Below are 20,031 nucleotides of genomic sequence, written 5' to 3'. Positions count from 1 at the left end.
ACGAAGGAAGGGGGGTGCCACCTGGGGCAGAGAGCAGGCGTCCTTGTTGCCTCTACCTGCGGGCTGGCGGGACGCGCCGCTCAGGTGTGACTAGGAGGCGGCGGCCAAGTCTGCAAGGGGCGCCCCGGGGGCCGCGCTGAGGCGCCTGCCAGTCGGCTGCCCCGGGAGCCAGCGCGGGGGCAACGGCGGGACAGGGGGAGGTGCGGGTGGGGGGTGTCTCTGGAGTGCACGGTGGGCTGAAGGGAAGCTCGCGGGTCGTGGAAGGCGGCGGACGCCCGCCGCGCGGCGCGGGGGAGGCATCCGGGCGGGCGGCCGGGAGGCAGGAGCCCCTCACCTGCGCGGCTGAGGAGGCGGAGCTGCAGCAGCCCATGGCGGGGCCGGAGGAGCCCGGAGGCGGCGCCGGGCGCGCAGCTACGCCCCGGAGCCCCTCGGCATGCGAGCCGGCGGGCGCCCGGGGAGGGCGCGGCCTGGCCCCGCACGACTCGGCGGCGGCAGCGGCGGCTCGGGCGGCGGCGGGCACTCAGGAGGCGGCGCGGCTCGGGGCGGGCGCCGACCACATCCCCCGGCGGCGGCGGTAGCGGCGGCGGCGGCGGTGGCTGCGCGGCTCCTGCTCCGCTCCTGCTGCTGCAGCTGCTCCCCAGCGGAAAGGGGCGGGCGGCGGCGGCGGCGGCGCCTCCCCCTGTCCCCCGCCTCCCGCCTCCCGCGCCCAGTCCCTCTCCCGCTCCCTCTCCCGGGCCGCCGCCTCCTCAGCGCCGCGCGCGTCTCCCATCAGACTCCCCGCCCCTAGTGCAGCGCCGCGCGGGCGGCCGGGCGGCTGCGGCCAAAACTAGGCCGGGCCCTTCGGCGCGCGTCGGAGCCTGGGCGGTACCGAGCCCATTTAGCTGTGGCACCGAGGCAGAGCGCTACCTCTGCGCGAGAGGGCGCCTGAGGCTGGGGCGCACGAAGGCTGGGCAGGCTCGCCCCCGAAATGGGGTCGGGTTGTTTCCGGACCCGGGAGGCACGGGCGAGGCTTGCGGAGCTGTTCTATATCCCTATTGGGCTTGCAACCCGAGGACCCTAATGGTTTCTTACCTCTCAGATGACTGATTTTTATCCAGAGGAAAGAGTACGCAGTAACCCCATGGAGAAGTGCTATGTGATAGAGGACAAGGAGAAGCAAGCATCTGTTGCTACTCGCCCCATTTTGCTGATGTGGAAACTAAGAGTTTGATGGAATGCACCCAAGGTCGAAATTGTTATAAAGGGACGAAAATAAGGAAAAGGCAAAAAATTCTCCAGGTCTCTCAATTCAGACATACTGGATCTGAACGAAACTTTACACAAAATAGTCCATACATGCACACACACACAAATGAGTATTAATTCATCATATTAAAACATATGTATACCGCAGGCATACTAAGTTCTAGTAATTTACAAGCACTAGGAATAAAGAGGTGAACAAAAGGGCCAAAGTTCCTGCCCTCTTAAAAGTCCTTGTTGTTCCGTGAATACGCTAGGCAGTATCAACAAGGTAAGAGTAAGTGCTGTCACCATCTTCAAGAACTACAACCCCAAGAGGTTGAGAAAGTGTGATATGAGAACAGTTAAAATGTCGCAGGAATAAAACTATGGATCATGCTTAATATTAAGAGAACCACTTACAAGGCACTGTTTTAAGCCTTTTCATGTTTCCCTTCATCCTGTCAAAGAATGTCTTAAAGACAGAATCAGTTAGGGGGGGGGAAAGCTTATTTGCAAAGGTGCAAAGGAGACTGGAAGGCCTGACTGCCAAATGAAAGACAGCAAGTTTTAAAGATTACTCAAAAGCTAAGGGGGGTGGAAATAGTACAGAAGTAAACTGACTTCAGGTGCATTGAAAGGGAATCTGAGCAAAGGAAAGTCACGATGGGAACCTAGGGACCACCAAAGGGAAGACCAAAGAGGAATTCCCAGTTGGTGTGTTTCAATTCTCTAGGTCTGTTACCAGGGATGAATCATTTCACCTGCTCTGTGAAAAACAGGTAATAAAGGATGACCAGGAAGAGCTGTTGTCAAGACTAAACACTATATGAAAGCAGCTAGTAGAACAGTAGGGGCTTCTGGGTGGTGCTAGTGGTAAAAAACCCACCTGCCAATGTAGGAGACCTGGGTTCCATCCCTGGGTCAGGAAGATCCCCTGGAGAAGGGAATGGCAACCCACTCCAGTATTCTTCCCTGGAGAATGTCATGGACAGAGGAGCCTGGTGAGCTACAGTCCATGGGGTTGCAAAGAGTCAGACATGACTGAGCGAATAATACGTCATTTTCAGTAGGACAGTAAGGACTCAGTAAGTACTGCTTGAGATTGTTAATTCTTCCTCTGCATTCTCCCTATGTTTCCTTCCAGTTTGATCAGAGGGTCAACCATACCACTGGGCTGTGAATCCTAAGGGTGTTACCATTAGGCCATTAAATAGAAGTGAAAAAAAATAATACTTCAATGGCTCTGGTCCCAATTCTGATTGTGAACTCCACAATTAGATTGTAAACTTCCTGAAAACAAGTTAGAGCATTTTCTCCTTTGTATCTTTCTCAACTCTCAATTGTTTGTTAATTATTCAATGCAACCAGGAATTTAAAAAAACCTTCCCTTGAGATTTTCCCTCAAAGCATCAAAGTACATCTTGTTTTTTAACTGAGGGAGGAGGCTGAAAGTAAAATTAGTGTCTTAAACAGGAAGCCATCTGTCTTGCTTCTTTATAATCAAGGAAAGCGGAGTTTGTTTCTCTTAGCAGTATCAATATGGGAGCATTTCTATCAGATTATAAAAATCTTTTTGGCTAGTGTAGTTATTCTATGTAGTAGCTAGTGCTTATTTTGTAATTAGAACTGCATAAGCTAATAAATACATAACAGACTGTGGCAGTGCGTCAGAAAAAAAAAGTTCACTTCATGTTTTTTGGAGATGTCTTTCCCAGACAAGGATGATGGGTGAATATAATTGAAAGGGAGCACATTCCTCTGCACTTTGACTGATCTGAATTCCAGTTTTCCTTTTAAGGGTTAATGGAACTAAGAGTTCTAAGGTTCTGCTAGGTGCTTTGTAAATATACTAATTATGTATATATGCACCATATATGCATATGAATGTGATGTTTTTAAGTTATACCTTGTCATTAGCATGAGAGAAACAGCTCCCCAGTTGATATTCTGTACCTTCAAAGAATGAGTCTCTTCCCCTCATGCCCAAAGAAGCCTCATAAAAGGAATGATTTAGAAGGGGGCAAATTACTGTTCCTTTTCATTCTCTCTCATAAGCAAGCTCACACAGCATTCGATGAAATTAAACTACATGAAATTCAGAAATTGTGAAAGGATCACTCTAGCTGGTGATTGGGGTACTGATCTTATCACCATGAGATGTCATTGAGGCAAACCACTTGGGAAGGACTAAGGTTTTTTCTTTTGAGAAAAAGAGGAGTTAAAAAAAAAAAAAACTTAGGTAAGAACAGCATCTACACTAACCAGAAAAAATTATAAGGTCTATCAATCTTACTGCTGCAGGGTAAAATCGGATCACCAGCTGAGCCAGCTAGAAATGCTTCCCAGTGGTCTAGTATTGCATAATTGGCCGTGTGAATTTCAGTGTTTCCAGCTTCAAATGGAGGGCTTGGTGCTGGTCACTCACCTAGGGAAAACATGGAACTAATGGTCTTTCCAGATATTAATAAAGCCCAACTTATTGTTCACATGATTTCAGGTTTGGCGGGTAAAAGAAATTTAGATGCATCTATATGTGTGTATGTCTATAACTGCTCAGAGGAGTCCTTTATTAAACAAATTTTTTTTATTTGTGGCATTTGGTGCTTTAGCTGTGTTATTTACATTTTAGCACACACTGTGTTCACAGTCACATCCCACCAAAAGCACATTTGCCTCACCTCAGCAGAGCCCTCGCTTCTAGATCTCCTCACAACCTCCTCCTCGAAGCTATTCCCGTATCACCCCTGGGAAATGCTCCAAAAGTGAAAACTAATTGTAACCAAAAGGGCTGTAACTGTTCATTCATTACCAGAGAGGCAAAATCAGGTCTCTATTTGAAAAGACTGAAATGTATCCCAGCCTCCTAGTTAAACCCTGAAGTTAGAAACCCCGGAAAAGAGCTTCCCTGAACTCACATATGTGACAGAAAAAGAAAACATTGTTCCCAGTCAGCTCCTGGCGAGAATCATCATTCCTTAGCTTTGCAACTTTGCGCCTGCCCACACTTGTAAGTTGATGTTTCGCCAGCATTAATTAAAAACTCTGGCTTTTATTTATGTTCACTGAGATTTCCATTACAAGATCAAACAACATTTAAGTTCTCTAAAAATACTTGCCGTGAACTTGTGTTCATAGGGATGTGGCACTTCCCTATTACTTTTTTGAAAGACATTTTTTTAAAAATCCGTAGATATTCATTTATCCAATTTGTTTCATTGAGTCTCTCTTATGAACTAAGCACATTTGATTAAGTATCTTGTATACCTGGCGTGCCGCAGTCCATGGGATCACAAAGAGTCAAACACAACTTAGCGACTGAACAAAAGCAACAAAAATGCAAACGTGAGTCCCAGGGGTTTGACCTGTTTCTAACGTAAAACTAGTGTTGGTTTTTTTAATATATAATTTTATTTATTTATTTTTGGCTGTGTTGGGCCTTCATTGCTGCGTGGGCTTTTTCACTAGTTGCGGAGAGTGGGGGCTATTCTCTAGTTGTGGTGCACGGGCTTTTCATTGAGATGGCTTCTCTTGTTGCGGAGCACAGGCTCTAGACCACAGGCTCAATGGTTGTGGTGCTTGGTTGCTCCGAGACGTGTACCCTGCACTGGTCGGTGGACTCTTCATCAATGAACTGCCCTGGGAGCCCAGTGTTGGCTTTTATTTTGGGGTGGTAGGTGAGGAAGAAGGGGAAGGAAGGCAGGATTATGAATATTCATTTGAGAAGGAAAGAGGTAATTTGTAAAATAGAGAAATCCATTTATTTCATAATATAGTTCTTGAGCCATTATAATGATCAGATACTAGATAGATGCCAAAGATTCAAAGATGAATGAAGGACATTCCTTGCCCTTAAGTCCTTTATATTTTAGTGAAGTGGAAAGACATTTAAGCCAAGATTTAGAGAATGTTATGTTTAAATGTAATGAGAACAATGAGTCCATGTGCTGTATAAACTCAGAAGCACGGAGATTAATTTATTTTGTTTCCTAAAAAAATTGTTACATTACGATTCTTCGCCTGTGCCCCCTTTTATTCTTAACTCCACTAGACATGTTCCCACTGTGTACTGAAAGCCTGGAAAACAGCTTGGTACCCAGGAATGTGTCATAAACGTCTCTTCAATGAATAAATGAATTTTCTCAGTATGAGTTCCTGGAAATTTAGATTTGTAAATTAAATGCTTAGAATATCTCAAAGAAAAGGTTATCTGAAATATTAAACAATCATTTTTGAAAATTTTTGGCTTTTTTTCTTATAAAACAGCCAAATAAAAACTATTTACTTATATAAAACTGTAAGTATGAAAGTGTTTTTCTTTGGAAGACACCATGGCTAGCTAGCTAGCTAAATTGTTTCAGTCATGTCTGACTCTTTGCCATCCCACGGACTGGAGCTCTCCAGGCTCCTCTGTCCGTGGGATCTCCAGGCAAGAATACTGGAGTGGGTTGCCACGCCCTCCTCCAGGATCTTCCTGACCCAGGAGTCAAAAGCCGAGTCTCTTAAGTCTCCTGCATTTACAGGAGGGTTCTTTACCACTAGCGCCATCTGGGAAGTCCAGGCCTTAGTAAAAGAGATCAACTACCTAACCCTTTTAAAACTCCTTGATACAAAAAGTTTCTTAAAAAAACACAACCAACAAATAGTTTAGTAGTACTTGCAAAGTGATTTGTGAAAGTTCTCCTGCTATGATCTAATTACCTCCCAAAATTCATGTGTTGAAATCCTAATGCCAAAGATGACAGTTTTAGGAGGTATAGGCCTTTGAGATGTGCTTAAGTCAGGAGGATGGAGCCCTCACAAATGGAATTAATGTCCTGTAAAAGATATTCCAGAAAACTCCCTAATCCTTACACTATGTAAAGACACAAGAAGTTGTGATCTGCAACCCAGAAGAGTACCTTCACCAAAACCTGGATGTGCTGACATCTCGATTTTGCACTTGTGAACTCCACAGCTGTGAGAAACAAATTTCTGTTTCTCACAGAAATCACTTATAAACAATACCAGTGTATGGTATTTTGTTATACCAGCCTGTATCCATAATACTAAAAAAATTCCTACTTAAAAAAAAAAAACAGAAAAATGGGCAAAGGGCAGAGCAGACAAAATTCACAGTGAAAGAAATACAGGGACTAATAAAATGTGAAATGCTGCTCAACTTCACTAATAATAAAACTGTAAGTTAAAAAAATTAGGAGCTATTATTCCTCACCTAAAACGCCAGCAAAGATTTAAAAGCTTGATAATATCCAGTGTCAGGGAAAGTCACAATCCTCTCATATACTATTGATAGGAATATAGTTAACTCTTTCTGAAGAGGAATTTAAGAATTTACACCAAAGCTTAAAAGGTGCATTTTTTTTAACCTCAGCAATTCTTCTCCCAGGAATATATGTAACAGCAGTAGAGTCTTGTTTTTAATAAGGAAAAATTTGGGAAAACCTAAATTTCTGTAAGTCTTCCCTGGTGGCTCAGGTGGTAAAGAGTCTGCCTGCAATGCAGGAGACCTGTGTTCAATCCCTGGGTCAGGAAGAATCCCCTGGAGAAGGAAATGGCAACCCACTCCAGTATCCTTGCCTGGAGAATTCCATGGACGGAGGAGCCTGGTGGGCTACAGTCCATGGGGTCTATAACGAGAATATTGATTAAGCAACTGGGTAAATAATAGGAAATACTATACAGCTGTTAAAAAGTATGAGATAGATTAGTATTTACTGACAGAAAGATAACTAAAATAAACCATCAACTGAAAAAGCAATTTATAAAACAGTATTGTGATGGAATTCTATTTATGTGAAGTGTGTGTGTGTGTGTGTGTGTGTGTGTGTTTGCAGAAGAGGTTGTGAGGAATATGTATGACTCTGTTAAGCAGTTACCTTTGGAGAGGGGATGGAGCTAAACTGGAGTGAAACAGACCCAGACAGAAGGGAGACAGTTCTTGATTATTGATTCTTGTATTGTTTGTAGTTTTGACAAAAGCAAGTATTGTTTTTTAAAATATATAAAAATATTTTAATAAAATGATTGCAAGGGGACAGGGTCCTCCCTAATGACCTATCAATGTTGGAGAAACAGATCACTATTAAGCAATGTTCATAAAATGTATTAAGCTGGTCCTTGAATAGCAGTTAGGTTCAAGGTCACAAAATGACTTAAGCAAAAGTGCAAGTTTAGAAATGAGTAAGATCTGGGAATTCCCTGGCAGTCCAGTAGTTAAGACTCCGAACTCTCCCTGCCAAGGCCCCAGGTTGGATCTCTGGTCAGAGAACTAAAATCCCACAAGCCTCATGGCATGGCCAAAAAAAAAAAAAAGAAAAGAAATAAGTAAGATTTGTTGGCTGTTCTGGTTATCCATTATTGCATCACAAACCAAACTAAAACTTGGTGACTTAAAACAGCAAGAATTATGCATGATAACCTCTCATAGTTCTGGGGATTCAGTAAGCTCGGCTAGGCAATTCTCACAGAGGGACAATCAGACAGTGGATGGGTCAGGAGTCATTTCAAAGTCTTCTCCCTCACATGTCTGGTGTACTTGAGGCTGGCTGTTGGCTGTTGGCCAGAACTTACTGTGTGACTGAGGCTTCCTTGCAGCATGTAGCTGGGCTCCAAGAGTGAGCGTCCCAAGAGGACCAGGCTGACACTGCATTACCTTTTATAACCTAGCCTCAGACAGCAGATAGCATGACTTTTGCTGTAGTCATAGGCCCATCCAGATTCAAGGGAAGAAACCATAGATATGACCACCATCCCACCTTCAACTGAAATATCAAAGTCACATTGTAAGAGGAGTGTGTGGAATGGGAGGTATTGTCGTGAGCTCTCCAATTTGCTACAGTTCCCAACACTCTCTCAAGTCTTTTCTGACAGGAGCCAGCTTCTCTCATCTGCATTATCCACTGGTGTCCATAAGCCCTGGAGTTTGTACCTCCTACAGACAAAAGGAGCAGGGAATTTGGAACAAATAGGTAGTAAAAGGAGCTTTTCACTTTAAAAAGATCACCCTGATGATATCCTACAAGGAGATCTAGAGGAAGGAGAGATTAAATAATAAAAACAGTAGATGTTGAAGCTCTTGCCCCTACTCATCAACTCCCCTGCTCAATTCAGCAAAATGATGCCTAAGTATGATTGACAGGAGTCCTCCATGTTCTTAGTAAAGCATTCAGTCTTCAGGATGCTCTCAATGGGTCTCAATTCTTACAGAACCAGATACTCCTATGCCTGGCAGGAAATTATTGGACCATGGGAAGTAATTGAACTTTGTAAGAATACCAAGGTACCACTTCGGGGATAGTGACATTTCTCCCACTGAGCAAAGGACATAGACTATCTGGGAATGAAGCCTGACATGACCACCAACTTGCTCACTTCCCAAGCATTCCAATAGCTTGTCTTCTAGTGTGGTGCTGCAGAGCAAAACGAAGGGGAAGGGGAGGAGGGAGGCAGTGAGGTCTGGCTGGACTAGCAATTGGAAGCTTAGCTACAGTCATTCGCAGCTTCCCTCGAGTCCTGTTAAGAGATTTGTTTCAGGCTATGAAAATTGTAGCATTAGACTGGTTTTTAAAGTTTTTTCCCCCAACTATTATTATTTTATTGGACAAACTGTCAAAATCCACCTGTTCTTTTTCTCAGAGCTCCTTTCTTCCTTTCTCATTGGCATTAGACAGAGTCATTTCCCCTAATATTATGTAATTTAGAAGAGGCTGTGTCAATTGCATAAAATATTTCTAATCTCCATAATTAAGATGCTGCTGGTCTGACAGCTTTGCTCTCTTACTCCCCCTCAGCGAGTTGCAAGGATGTAGAAAGACATTTAAAGGGAGTACTAAAGCAAAAATGACATGCTGTTCCCCTCCTGAAGGGCCGTCTCACAACTATCCCACTCTCCCCAGGCTCCCTCCTGAAGAGTTTCATTTAATACTTCTTCATAAGTAGAAAAGAGAGACTCTGCCAAGGTCCTCCAGACTGTCTCTCCATTCCCAGAAAATGTATGCCCTGTTCTCAGTTTGACTCCAGAGAAAATCCACAGTGCACTTCCTTAAGACCTGCTCCTGAAGCCAGCTTCTTAGCACAGCATTTGACAACAGAATGCATGTGTGCATGCTAAGTTGCTTCAGTCATGTCTGACTCTTTGTGACCCTATGGACCATAGTCCACCAGGTTCCTCTGTCCCTGGGATTCTCCAGGCGAGACTATTGGGGTGGGTTGTTGCCATGTCCTCCTCCAAGGAATCTTCCTGACTCAGGAATTAAACCCATGTCTCTTAGATCACCTGCACTGGTAGGAAGGTTCTTTATCACGAGTGGCACCTGGGAAGCCCTTGACAACAGAATTGTCACTAATTAATTTGGGTCAGACAATTGAAGACCATCTGAGGTCAGAGAGAAATTTAGATGTGAGAAATAGCAAGAAACTTTGAAGATCACGCAGACTTTTTTCCTCTACTTCTGGAAAAAACAGAGACCGTGATCCACCCAGATTGCCTGCCACACGTTCCATGTTTCTTCTTCCCCTTACTAGTTTGACAATGTTTTCAGGTGTAGTCTATAAAAGTCTCATATCATTCTCACAATATTTCTGTGAAGTCAAAATCACTATCACTCTTTTAGAGTTTAGGAACATGAGGTATGAAAAAGTAGTCTTAATAGACCGGGTTATACTGTCACAATAAATTTACCCTCACATCTAAGCGATTTCGTAGAATAGAGGTTTATTTCTCCTTCATGATCTGGATGGCACAACAGTTGGTCTGGATGGAGAGAGATGAGTAGTAATGTCTATTCCATACAGTCATTCAGGTACCTATGTTTATAAAGGCTCCAAGATATTATAACTGCAACCTGTGTAACTTGAAGTCTTCCAGTCTCTCAGAGATAAGGAAGAATTGGATAATTACCCATGGATATTTCACTCCTTCTGCCAGAAATGGCATACAGTACTTTGGGTGCATTTCGTTAACTAGCACTAATTATATGTCTCACATAAGAGTAAGAGGGAGGAACTGCAAGAGAAATGGAATATTTGGTAAGCATGACTGTCACTGCTTTATAAGGTAATAATTTGTCCACCATCCCATCGCTATGAGGTGGCAGGATTGTCATTAAGATCTAAGCTGACTCCAGAGGCTATGTTCTTACCCACTGTATTTTCTTTTTTTTTTTTTTGTATTTTCTTTTACATCACTTCATAATGCCACTTTGGGGACAGAAGTGGCTATTTTGTAGGAAACCTCTGTAGCATAGTGGAAAGATGCCTGGACTTGAGATAGGTGGGCTTGCATAAGCATTTTGCCATTTCCTAGTTGTGAGGTCTTGGGCAAGTCCCTTAGTCTCTCTGCTAAGAGCAGTTTTACCATCTCTAAAGTAGAAGTGAATAAAACCCATTAATCATTGTTACAGTCATGAGAACCTCCATGACCTGTAACATGCTCTCAACGAGTGGTCTTCCTGTCCTTCTTTCTGTTATGCAAGCGCCTTCCTAGGATGTAAGTCCTTCTACAGTAAGAGCTTTGGCTGATAGCTGTAGTTGAAATTTTGCCAAGGAAAGACTCCAGTAATCTGATCTAAAACACTTCCAACATTAAAGTTCTGATTCTATTACCAGTCCTTTTCCTGACATCAGCAATTTCCTTCATGTGTTGCCAAGCACAACTCATTCATGACTTCAGGTAAAAGGAAAGGATAATGTCACAGTAAAATTAAAAGTTGTGGCTTGAGAGCAGTTTCACATTTAAAAACAGTGGAAATGTTGGCGCCTCTCTAGGAAGTAAATGTCAAAGTATATTAATGTAGAGTGAGCACCAATGCCTTCAGGTATTAACCTATTGAGAAAGCCCATTTGGTCATCATTGTAGTTTCTCCTAAACTCTGAAAATTTGTCTTTTATATTCTTTTAATGTTATTTAGAAAAAAGAATTAAATGTCTATTAAAGCAGCCAGGTATTAGAAAAAATGTCTTTTTAGAAATCTACTGGGCCCTTTTCTCTTGGGAAAGGAAAGTAAATTGTTTCCTACGGAAAGGTGTATTAACTCTTTCAGGCCCCTGGGTGATTGTTTAGGTGAGTATCGGTAGAGATAATTGATACCTTTTGGTTCCAAGGCTCATGGCAAAAGTAATGAACTTCCCAAAGCAAATTTCTTCTCAAAAGGAGCCTGAAGCATAACAACTCTTATTTCTTACTTTCCCTTTCTTGTTAGCAACTCAAACATCCTGACATACTGGTGGCAATCTTGAGCTCTGGAGTCAAGATAAATGTGGATTTGATAACCAGCTCAGCAAATTACTAGCTGTGGGGCCTTGTGCAAGTCATATACACTTTCTGAGAGCCCCTGTCCTCATCTGTGACATTGCATCATGATTATTAAATGAAGGAAATCTAACTTTGCAAAGTGACAGTGGTGTACCTGGCATGATTGACACCTGCAACAGGTCATTTTTTTTTTTTAACAGGTCATTTTTAATTTACTCCTGTACATACAAAAATTATTATCAGTGATAATCATTCTTCTTAATTTACTCTCTAATTTCAAAACAATTAACAGTTAAAAAAATAAATTTAGTTAAAATGTATGTTTTGTATGAACTAATATACACACTTACTAAACAAGGTATTACACTTTGTGGTTCACCATTTTTAACTTTTTAATTAAAAAATTAAATTGTCACATAGAATCATTGTTTTGTTTCCAGTTTTGTTTCTTTGTCTTTAGAGACAGTGTGCTATCATTGTTTATTCATATTTACAGTTTAAATGTAGGGATATATTGTACTACAGGGCTTGGAGATATGAACAGTGCCCTAAGTGAGCCTGAACAACTCCTATCTATTATGAACTCACTGTTAAAGCAAACTCATAAAGCTGTGTCCACATGCATCAGGGTGGCCTATGTAATTGGGTGTTCTCTGGATTAACTTCCTTGTAGAATACAATGCATATTAAGAGGTAATTTGAAGTTTACATATACACACACAGACACATACACATATTATATAATAAATATCATGTACACATATTATGGGGCTTCCCAGATGGCACTAGTGGTAAAGAACCCACCTGCCAGTGCAGGAGACGTAAGAGACACGGGTTCAATCTCTGGGTCGGGAAGATCCCCTGGAAGAGGGCATGGAAACCCACTTCAGTGTTCTTACCTGAAGAATCCCATGGACAGAGGAGCCTGGAGGGCTACGGTCCATAGGGCTGCAAAGAGTCGGACACAACTGAAGCAACTTAGCATGCATGCACACGTATTATATTACATACACATATGTACATATTAATATTATATGATATATATATGTATTATTACAACTCAGCAGTTTGGAAGACAGACCAAAGATGCTGTAGTGTAAAGCATTTTATCATTAATATTGTTCAAAATTGTGAGCACATGGTGATAATAAAAAGCAGACAAACTAGGCTTGAGTAGCTTTTAAAATTCTCTCCAGAATATGCATGCTCTATTGTTGCACCCGGATCAGCCACACCCCTTGTCCTGCCTTTGGCACAACACTGCGGGTTCCTGGCATATACTTAGCATGCAAGTCTTCTGAAACCAGAAAGATTTCTAAGGTTTTACTTTTGTGCTGCAGAGAGAGAAGAACAAAAACATGAAAATATAACTTAAAGATGTAGCATTATCTTTTGTAAAGAGTAATGTTTTCCTGTAAAAACAGCAATAGATGCTTTATAATTTAGAGATACACTAAAATATTTTTTGAAGTACTCAAAAAGCAATAAGAGCCACTGTAGTCACGTTATCCAACAACAATCATAGCAATTATTAACTGATCCCAGGAGGTGTACATTCATTCCATTATTTTAATCCTTACTGTGAATTTACGCAGTAGCTTCATTTTTAACTTTTTTTGTTGTCTTTTCAAGTCTTTCTATTTCTTCTTTTCTTTTATGGAAGCAATAATTGAAACCTAAAGAAGTTATATAAGTAGCCCAAGGTTATAAGTTCAAGCTCATTATTAGCAAAACTAGGATTCAATACAGATGTGTAACTAAAAGCCCAATCTCTTAACAACTCTGCTATTTTATACCTTTTTAACCTTTCTTCTAGAGAGTCATTCTAGGAAATAAAACTGTTTTCAAAGGTTTATGAGGGAGAACATTTGTCAGAGTGATAGCTGTAAAAACACATATTTATGTACATGGGAGAAAGATGAGAAGGAAGCAATAATGCATCACCGATGGTTAATTCCCCATTACTGAACTATTGGTTTTCATTTTATTGTACATATATTTCCATATTTTCTGAAATTTCTATAATAAGAAAGTGTAACCTACAAAAAGTTGAAAAAAATGTGCTGGTAAATTTTTGGTGAATCTTTAACTCATTAATCACTGAATCCTGATCTTTCACACCAAAGTTTGATTAAAATATTCTGTACAGCTCATGCTTTCCAACAACGTCTGGACTAGGTTGGAATTAAATGTCACTTTGTTGTCTTCTCCCATGTCTCCTTTAACCCTCAGCTGTTAGTGGCTTTTATTCTACCAATTCTTTATTGCTCCTAACCTTCCCAGGGAGACGGCATTCATTTAGTATTTTGACTGCTTTTTTAAAAGACACCTAATTCCTTTCTCTCATTAGGAAATTAAAGAAAGAAATATTTACACAACTTAACTTTCTCCAAACAGATGGAATATTTTTTTTTTTTTTTTGCCATCTTTTAAAAATTCCTCCTCATGGCTAAGCTCTCTCCAGAAATTTTGGACATGGTTAGCAGTTTTCATTACAAGCATAAGCTTCCTGAATATCCAGGCATAATGTGTTAGCTGTGGGACCTCAGTATGTTTTTTTCACTCTGGACTCATTTTCCTCATATATAAAATGAAGACACATATATGTTTAAGTGAATCACTTTGCTGTATGTCAGAAACTAACACAACATTGTAAATCAACTATATTACAATAAAAATTAATTTGAAAAAAATTGAAGACACAGAAGTCACTGAGCTCTAAAATCCCTGCCTAGTCTGAATCCTTAAGTAAAAACAGACCAATAAATACTGGGCATTAGGTCTTCTGGTCCTAGTGCTGAAGGAGGATGTAATAAACATTCAGTTCTCTGAATGGTGCCTGAGCAAGGAGCTTAGAGTATAGAAACCGAAGGTAGTATTGAGGAGAGGGTGCTTTCAGATTTTGTCTTGGAATTCTGTGGCTTCTGTACAGAATTGCCCAGATGTGGATTTCTTTTTTGTTTATCCTGCTTAAGAATGGCTGAAATTTTTTAACTGGTGTGGATTCTGGTTTTACTGGTTTTGGAAAAATCTCTGCCATTTAATATTCAATGATTAGCTCTAGGGGCAAAATTATATGAACTCTGAGAATTGCTTTAAAGTGCACCAACAAGGAATTCCCTGGCGGTCCAGTGGTTAGGACTCCATGCTTTCACTGCCCAGCAGCAAAGTGCCCAGGGTCAACCCGGTCAAGTTACTAAGATCCTGCAAGCCAAGCAGAGTCTCCAAAAAAAAAAAAAAAAATCACGAAGAAAGAAAGACATTAAGAAAAAGAAAAATGGGAAAATAAAGGAATGTAGTAAAATCTTGATTATCTGAATGATGGGCATACTGGGTTTATAGTGCTATTCCCTCTATTATTTCAAATATGTTTCAGTAATTTTATAATAATAGCAAAGAGATATAAAAGGCACATCAACCTCTTGGTATGAAGAAGGAAGCATACTGTCTCCTCCTTCTGGAGCTTCAGTGGAGGTGTACATCAGAGCTTTCATTTCTATCCTCCCTGTATCTTAGTACTCATATTTTTCATATTTTTATTTTCCATGTGACATTCTAAGTAATTTCTTCTGGCTTATTTTTAGTTCATTTATTCTGTATTCAATTATATTTAATCTGTTTGTTGTTGTTCAGTCACTAAGTTGTGTCTGAGTCTTTGGCACCCCATGGACTCTAGTCTGCCAGGCTCCTCTCTCCTTTGGGTTCTCCAGGCCAGAATACTGGAGTGGGTTGCCATTTCCTTCTCCAGGGAATCTTTCTGGACCAGGGGCCGAACCTGCATCTCTGGCATTAGCAGGCATGTTCTTTACCACTGAGCCACCAGTGAAGCCCCTTTAATCTGTTACTGAGTACTTAATTTTTGTTATTGCAGTTTTTATTTATAGATACTATTTTTGTTTCTTTTTCAAATGTATTAGATGACTTTTTATAGTTTCCTGTTCCTTATTTTTTTCCCTCCAATCAGAAGTGAGCTTTCTCCAGGAATTATTTTTTTTTAATACTTCTACTCCAGCTAGTAAAACAAGAGCAACAACAATATAGTATGCATAATTGTTTTACAATCTAGGCCTCATAATTCATACATAAGAAATCTGTGAAAGTCTTTTTATGTTGTCTGTTTGTTCTGTGGTTTCAAAATTTTCTGGCTCATGATGCCTTATTTTTTTGTTTGATCATTTTGAGGGGCAGGGAGCTTGTCATGGCTTGTGGGATCTTAGTTTACCTATCAGGGACTGAACCTGGGCCCTCGGCAGTGAAAGCATGGAGTTCTAACCATTGGACCATCAGGGAATTCCCTGCTTGATTATTTTTGACCATTGCTGCTCATATATTCTAAAAATTATAACTAGGATCCTTTGTGATCTAGAATACAGGTGTTTTCCTTTAGGGGAGAATATACGCTTGATTCTGCCAGGTGCTCAAGGCACTGACAGTTTGGGACTATTTCAAATCTTTTTCAGTTTCTTTTCCTATATAGGTCATTGCAAAATATTGAGTAGAGTTCCCTATGCTATACAGTAGGTCCTTGTTGTTTATTTTATATATAGTAGTGTATGTGTGATACTCTCAAATTCCTAATTTATCCCTCCCCTTCTTCCTTAATTTATTTTAAAATGGTCCCACATGGTTGGCAGTAACTTTGAGCACCCAGAAGAATCAAATGTATATTCTCCCTAGAGGAAAACACCTCCATATCTATCTATTTATCTATCTATCTATCTATATACACATACATATATATGTGTGTGTGTGCACCTGTGCTATGTGTGTGGTTAGTTGCTCAGTCATGTCTGACTCCTCGTGACCCCCACGGACTGTAGCCTGCCAGGCTCCTCTGGCTTTGGGGATTCTCCAGGCAAGAATATTGGAGTGGGTTGCCATGCTGTCCTCCAGGGGGTCTTCCCAACCCCGGGATTGAACCCAGGTCTCATGCATTGCAATAAGATTCTTTACCATCTGAGCCACCAGGGAAGCCCATGAAACTGGAATAGGTAGCCTATCCCTTCTCTAGGGGATCTTCCTGACCCAGGAATTGAAGCAGGGTCTCCTACATTGCAGGAGGATTCTTTACCAACTGAGCTACCAAGAAAGCCATACACACACACACACACACACACACACATATAAAACAATCAATTTGCTGTACATCTGAAACTAACACATCACTGTAAATCAACTATGTTTCAATAAAAATAATTAGGGCTTCCATGGTGGCTCAGTGGTAAAAATGCGCCTGCTGATGAAAGAGACACAGATTAGATTCCTGATTCAGGAAGATCTCACTTGCCTCAGAGCCTCTAAACCCTGGCTCTCTGACCTAGGCCACAGCAGCAACATAATTTTCTTGCAGCTCCTGAAGTAGGGGAGAGGTGTAACCCATTTTCTTTGAGATGAAGAGGTTTCTCAGTAGAGTTAATCTTGGACAGGAGCTGGGCTTTGATTTCCCTCCACCTACCATCAGCACTTTGGGGGAAAAAAGCAGCCTCAGTGCTTTCTCTTACCTTCCAGGAAAAAGATGATTAGTAAAAACTCCTCTGAGGTCCAGTTTATTTATGTGTAAGATGGGGTTAAAATTGCTTCACACACAGAGTTGTAAGTGATAAACAGAATTTTAAAATGCCTTTTGCAAATTGTATCAGGAGGAGGAAATTTTCCTGTACCCAAGTTCTTCTAGCTGGTCCAAGAATTAAATTGATGTGAGACAGATTAACAGAAGAAAATCAAGCAAAAGTTTACCAAATTTGCCAAGAGTTGCTTAAGTCCAAGAAACTTGCTGCACAAACATTTTCTCCTACTATTCTAATTTTATAAAAGAGAAAAAAGGGTTCTTCCCATTCTCGCTTCCAACAGATCCCACAGGCAGAGATCTAGAAGACTAATACAGCTAAGATTTCTCATCTTCTGCTGGCTCTTGTCAGTTTTCTCAGGATTTCTTTGCAGCAGCAGTCTTGAGGTGAATAGGATCCAGTAAAATTGAATCCTGCTGGGTACACAAACTATGGGGAAGTGTATATTTCCTCTTTACCCTCTAAATTCTTTTGACTGGCAATTAAAATGACATAAGGAACGTTGTTGTTCAGTCACTAAGTCGTGTCTAACTCTTCGTGACCCCATGGACTGCAGCACTCCAGGCTTCCCTGTCCTTCACCATCTCCCAGAGTTTGCTCAAACTCATGTCTATTGAGTCAGTGATGTAAGGCAAATTAACAAGAGAAAATCAAACTTATTATATACGTATGCGGAATTCACATAACATGAATTCCAAAGACAGTAAGGCAGTATTAGGTATGTATGTCATTCTGGACTGTAGAGAATGAGGTAGGGGTCTTCCCTTTCCTTACTTCAAAGAGAAGCAAGGTAATTCACAGGAATATGAAAATAACATTTGATAGACAAATGTTTGCTTGGCTATCTAGAGGCAACGGGACACAGAGAGATCTTTGATCAAAAAGGCCATGCTAGGTTCCTCCCTGTCTACCACACCTAGTTCATACTTTATTATATTTACCTGTAGTGATAGTTCCTTCCAGGAATAGATCTTCTGTCTTAAACTCTTTTAAGCAGTTAGGGAGAAGTTCAAATGTTCTTCTTGAGTCTTTCAGGCCTTGCTTTATTTTAGCTCTGCATGCCAGTGGTGTATCTTGGGTCAGCCTGCCCTGTATACCATCAACTGTAAGTCACAATATAAACTTACTCTGGAACCCTAGGCCCTCAAGGTTTGGGGAACCTTCTCAAGTTGCATTCATTACTTTGTAGATAAGTGCATTTTGCTATATGAGCCCCCATATTTCATAAGATTTTCAAAGGATTCATTGACTTTCAAAACATTTAAAAAGCAATTGGAAGTGGAAATATTATGAGAAATTTAACAAGTACACAAAGAGGACAGCAGATCTGGCTAGTGTTGCTAGATGTTGCTGAATTTTTCAAAGCCCTGCCAATGATCAAAATAATGATTATGTGCTCAATAAAACCATATTTTCCTATTTTCTTCTAAACGATAGTTCCACTGTATGTGAAGTTCAAGGGTAAGAGGGAAACAACATGGGTATATTCAAAATTGGTCCTAGTTCAAGTTTAGCATCTGGTAGGAAGAGCATTTTGTTCCTTTCATAATTTATCCCTTGTAGTTTTCCATTCATGGCTGCCTAGACTTAGAACATTAGAGCTGGCTGGATCTGTCCAGATCAGATCACTTACCTCTTTAATTCATATTTAAGGACACCAAGGAAATGACAAAGATAAATTTACTAAGATTATAAATTCTAGAGGATTTGTGCTTCAATATTCCATAGACTTTATGCTAACTAAAATGTTTCTTTCCTCAAAAAAGAAACCAAAACAAACAAACAAACAAACAAAAAAAAACCTCAGAGTCTGAGATTTTCTCCTTGTCCTCTAGAGCCTTGCCAGTGCTCTCCTTCAAGGCCCTTATCAAATGTCCTCTCTTTGGTGTAGTTTTGCTACTTCAGGTGAGATGAGCTGTCTGAGTGCTGCAGGAAAGAAAGTGGAGTGGGAGAGGATGGTCATGTTTGAGGTCTTAGGCAAGTCCCTGTGACAGCTACAGAGTGGGTTCTTGACGTTGCACAGGCAAGAATTCAAAAGTGAGCCACAGTAAAGTTAAACAGCTTTATTCAGGGAAAAGCATACTCCATAGTCAGAATGTGAGCCATCTAGGAAGACAATAGTAGAAATCCTTATCCCTTCACCAAAGTAGTTGGAATAATCCTCCCACTCATTCAGTTCAGTCGCTCAGTTGTGTCCGACTCTTTGTGACCCCATGGACTGCAGCACGCCAGGCTTCCCTGTCCATCACCAACTCCCAGAGTTTACTCAAACTCATGTCCATCACGTCGGTGATGCATCCAACCATCTCATCCTCTGTCGTCCCCTTCTCCTCCTGCCTTCAATCTTTCCCAGCATTAGGATCTTTCCCAAAGAGTCAGTCTTCGCATCAGGTGGCCTAAGTATTGGAGTTTCAGCTCAAGTATCAATCCTTCCAAGAATATTTAGGACTGTTTTCCTTTAGGATTGACTGGTTGAATTTCCTTGCAGACCAAGGGACTCTCAGGAGTCTTCCCCAACACCACAGTTCAATAGCATCAATTCTTCAGTGCTCAGCTTTCTTTATAGTCCAGCTCTCACATCCATACATGGCTACTGGAAAAACCATCGGTCTGACTAGATGGACCTTTGTCGGAAATGTCTCTGCTTTTTAATATGCTGTCTAGGTTGGTCACAGCTTTTCTTCCAAGGAGCAAGCGTCTTTTAATTTCATGGCTGCAATCACCATCTGCAGTGATTTGGGGGCCCAAAAGTATAAAGTCTCTCAGTGCTTCCATTGTTTCCCCATCTATTCGTTAAGAAGTGATGGGACCAGATACCATGATCTTAGTTTTCTGAATGTTGAGTTTTAAGCCAGGTTTTTCACTCTCCTCTTTCACGTTCATCAAGAGGCTCTTTAGTTCTTCTTCACTTTCTGCCATAAGGGTGGTGTCATCTGTGTATCTGGGGTTATTGATATTTCTCTTGGCAATCTTGATTCCAGCTTGTGC

The 20,031-nt window shown here is 41.1% G+C and overlaps 1 protein-coding gene across 5 annotated transcripts in view; it reads right to left on the bottom strand.

The window, feature by feature from the left end:
- Positions 1-650, bottom strand: part of SLC44A1 (solute carrier family 44 member 1) — a 219,006-nt gene extending 218,356 nt beyond the window's left edge. For all 5 annotated transcript variants that reach the window (XR_014064004.1, XM_081524921.1, XM_081524899.1 and 2 more), the window contains exon 1: positions 335-650. Coding sequence is in view for 4 of the 5 variants with exons in the window: in XM_081524921.1 (XP_081381047.1) it covers positions 335-370 (36 nt within the window). In the remaining variant the exon portion in view is untranslated. The remainder of the gene's footprint in view (positions 1-334) is intronic.
- Positions 651-20,031: the final 19,381 nt, after the last annotated feature.

This window comes from Giraffa tippelskirchi, chromosome 1, assembly GCF_054371585.1.
Source record: "Giraffa tippelskirchi isolate mGirTip1 chromosome 1, T2T-mGirTip1v1.2.pri, whole genome shotgun sequence".
Lineage (NCBI taxonomy): Eukaryota > Metazoa > Chordata > Mammalia > Artiodactyla > Giraffidae > Giraffa > Giraffa tippelskirchi.
Note: the sequence above shows the minus strand (reverse complement) of the source record. Positions and strands in the feature narration are given on the sequence as shown.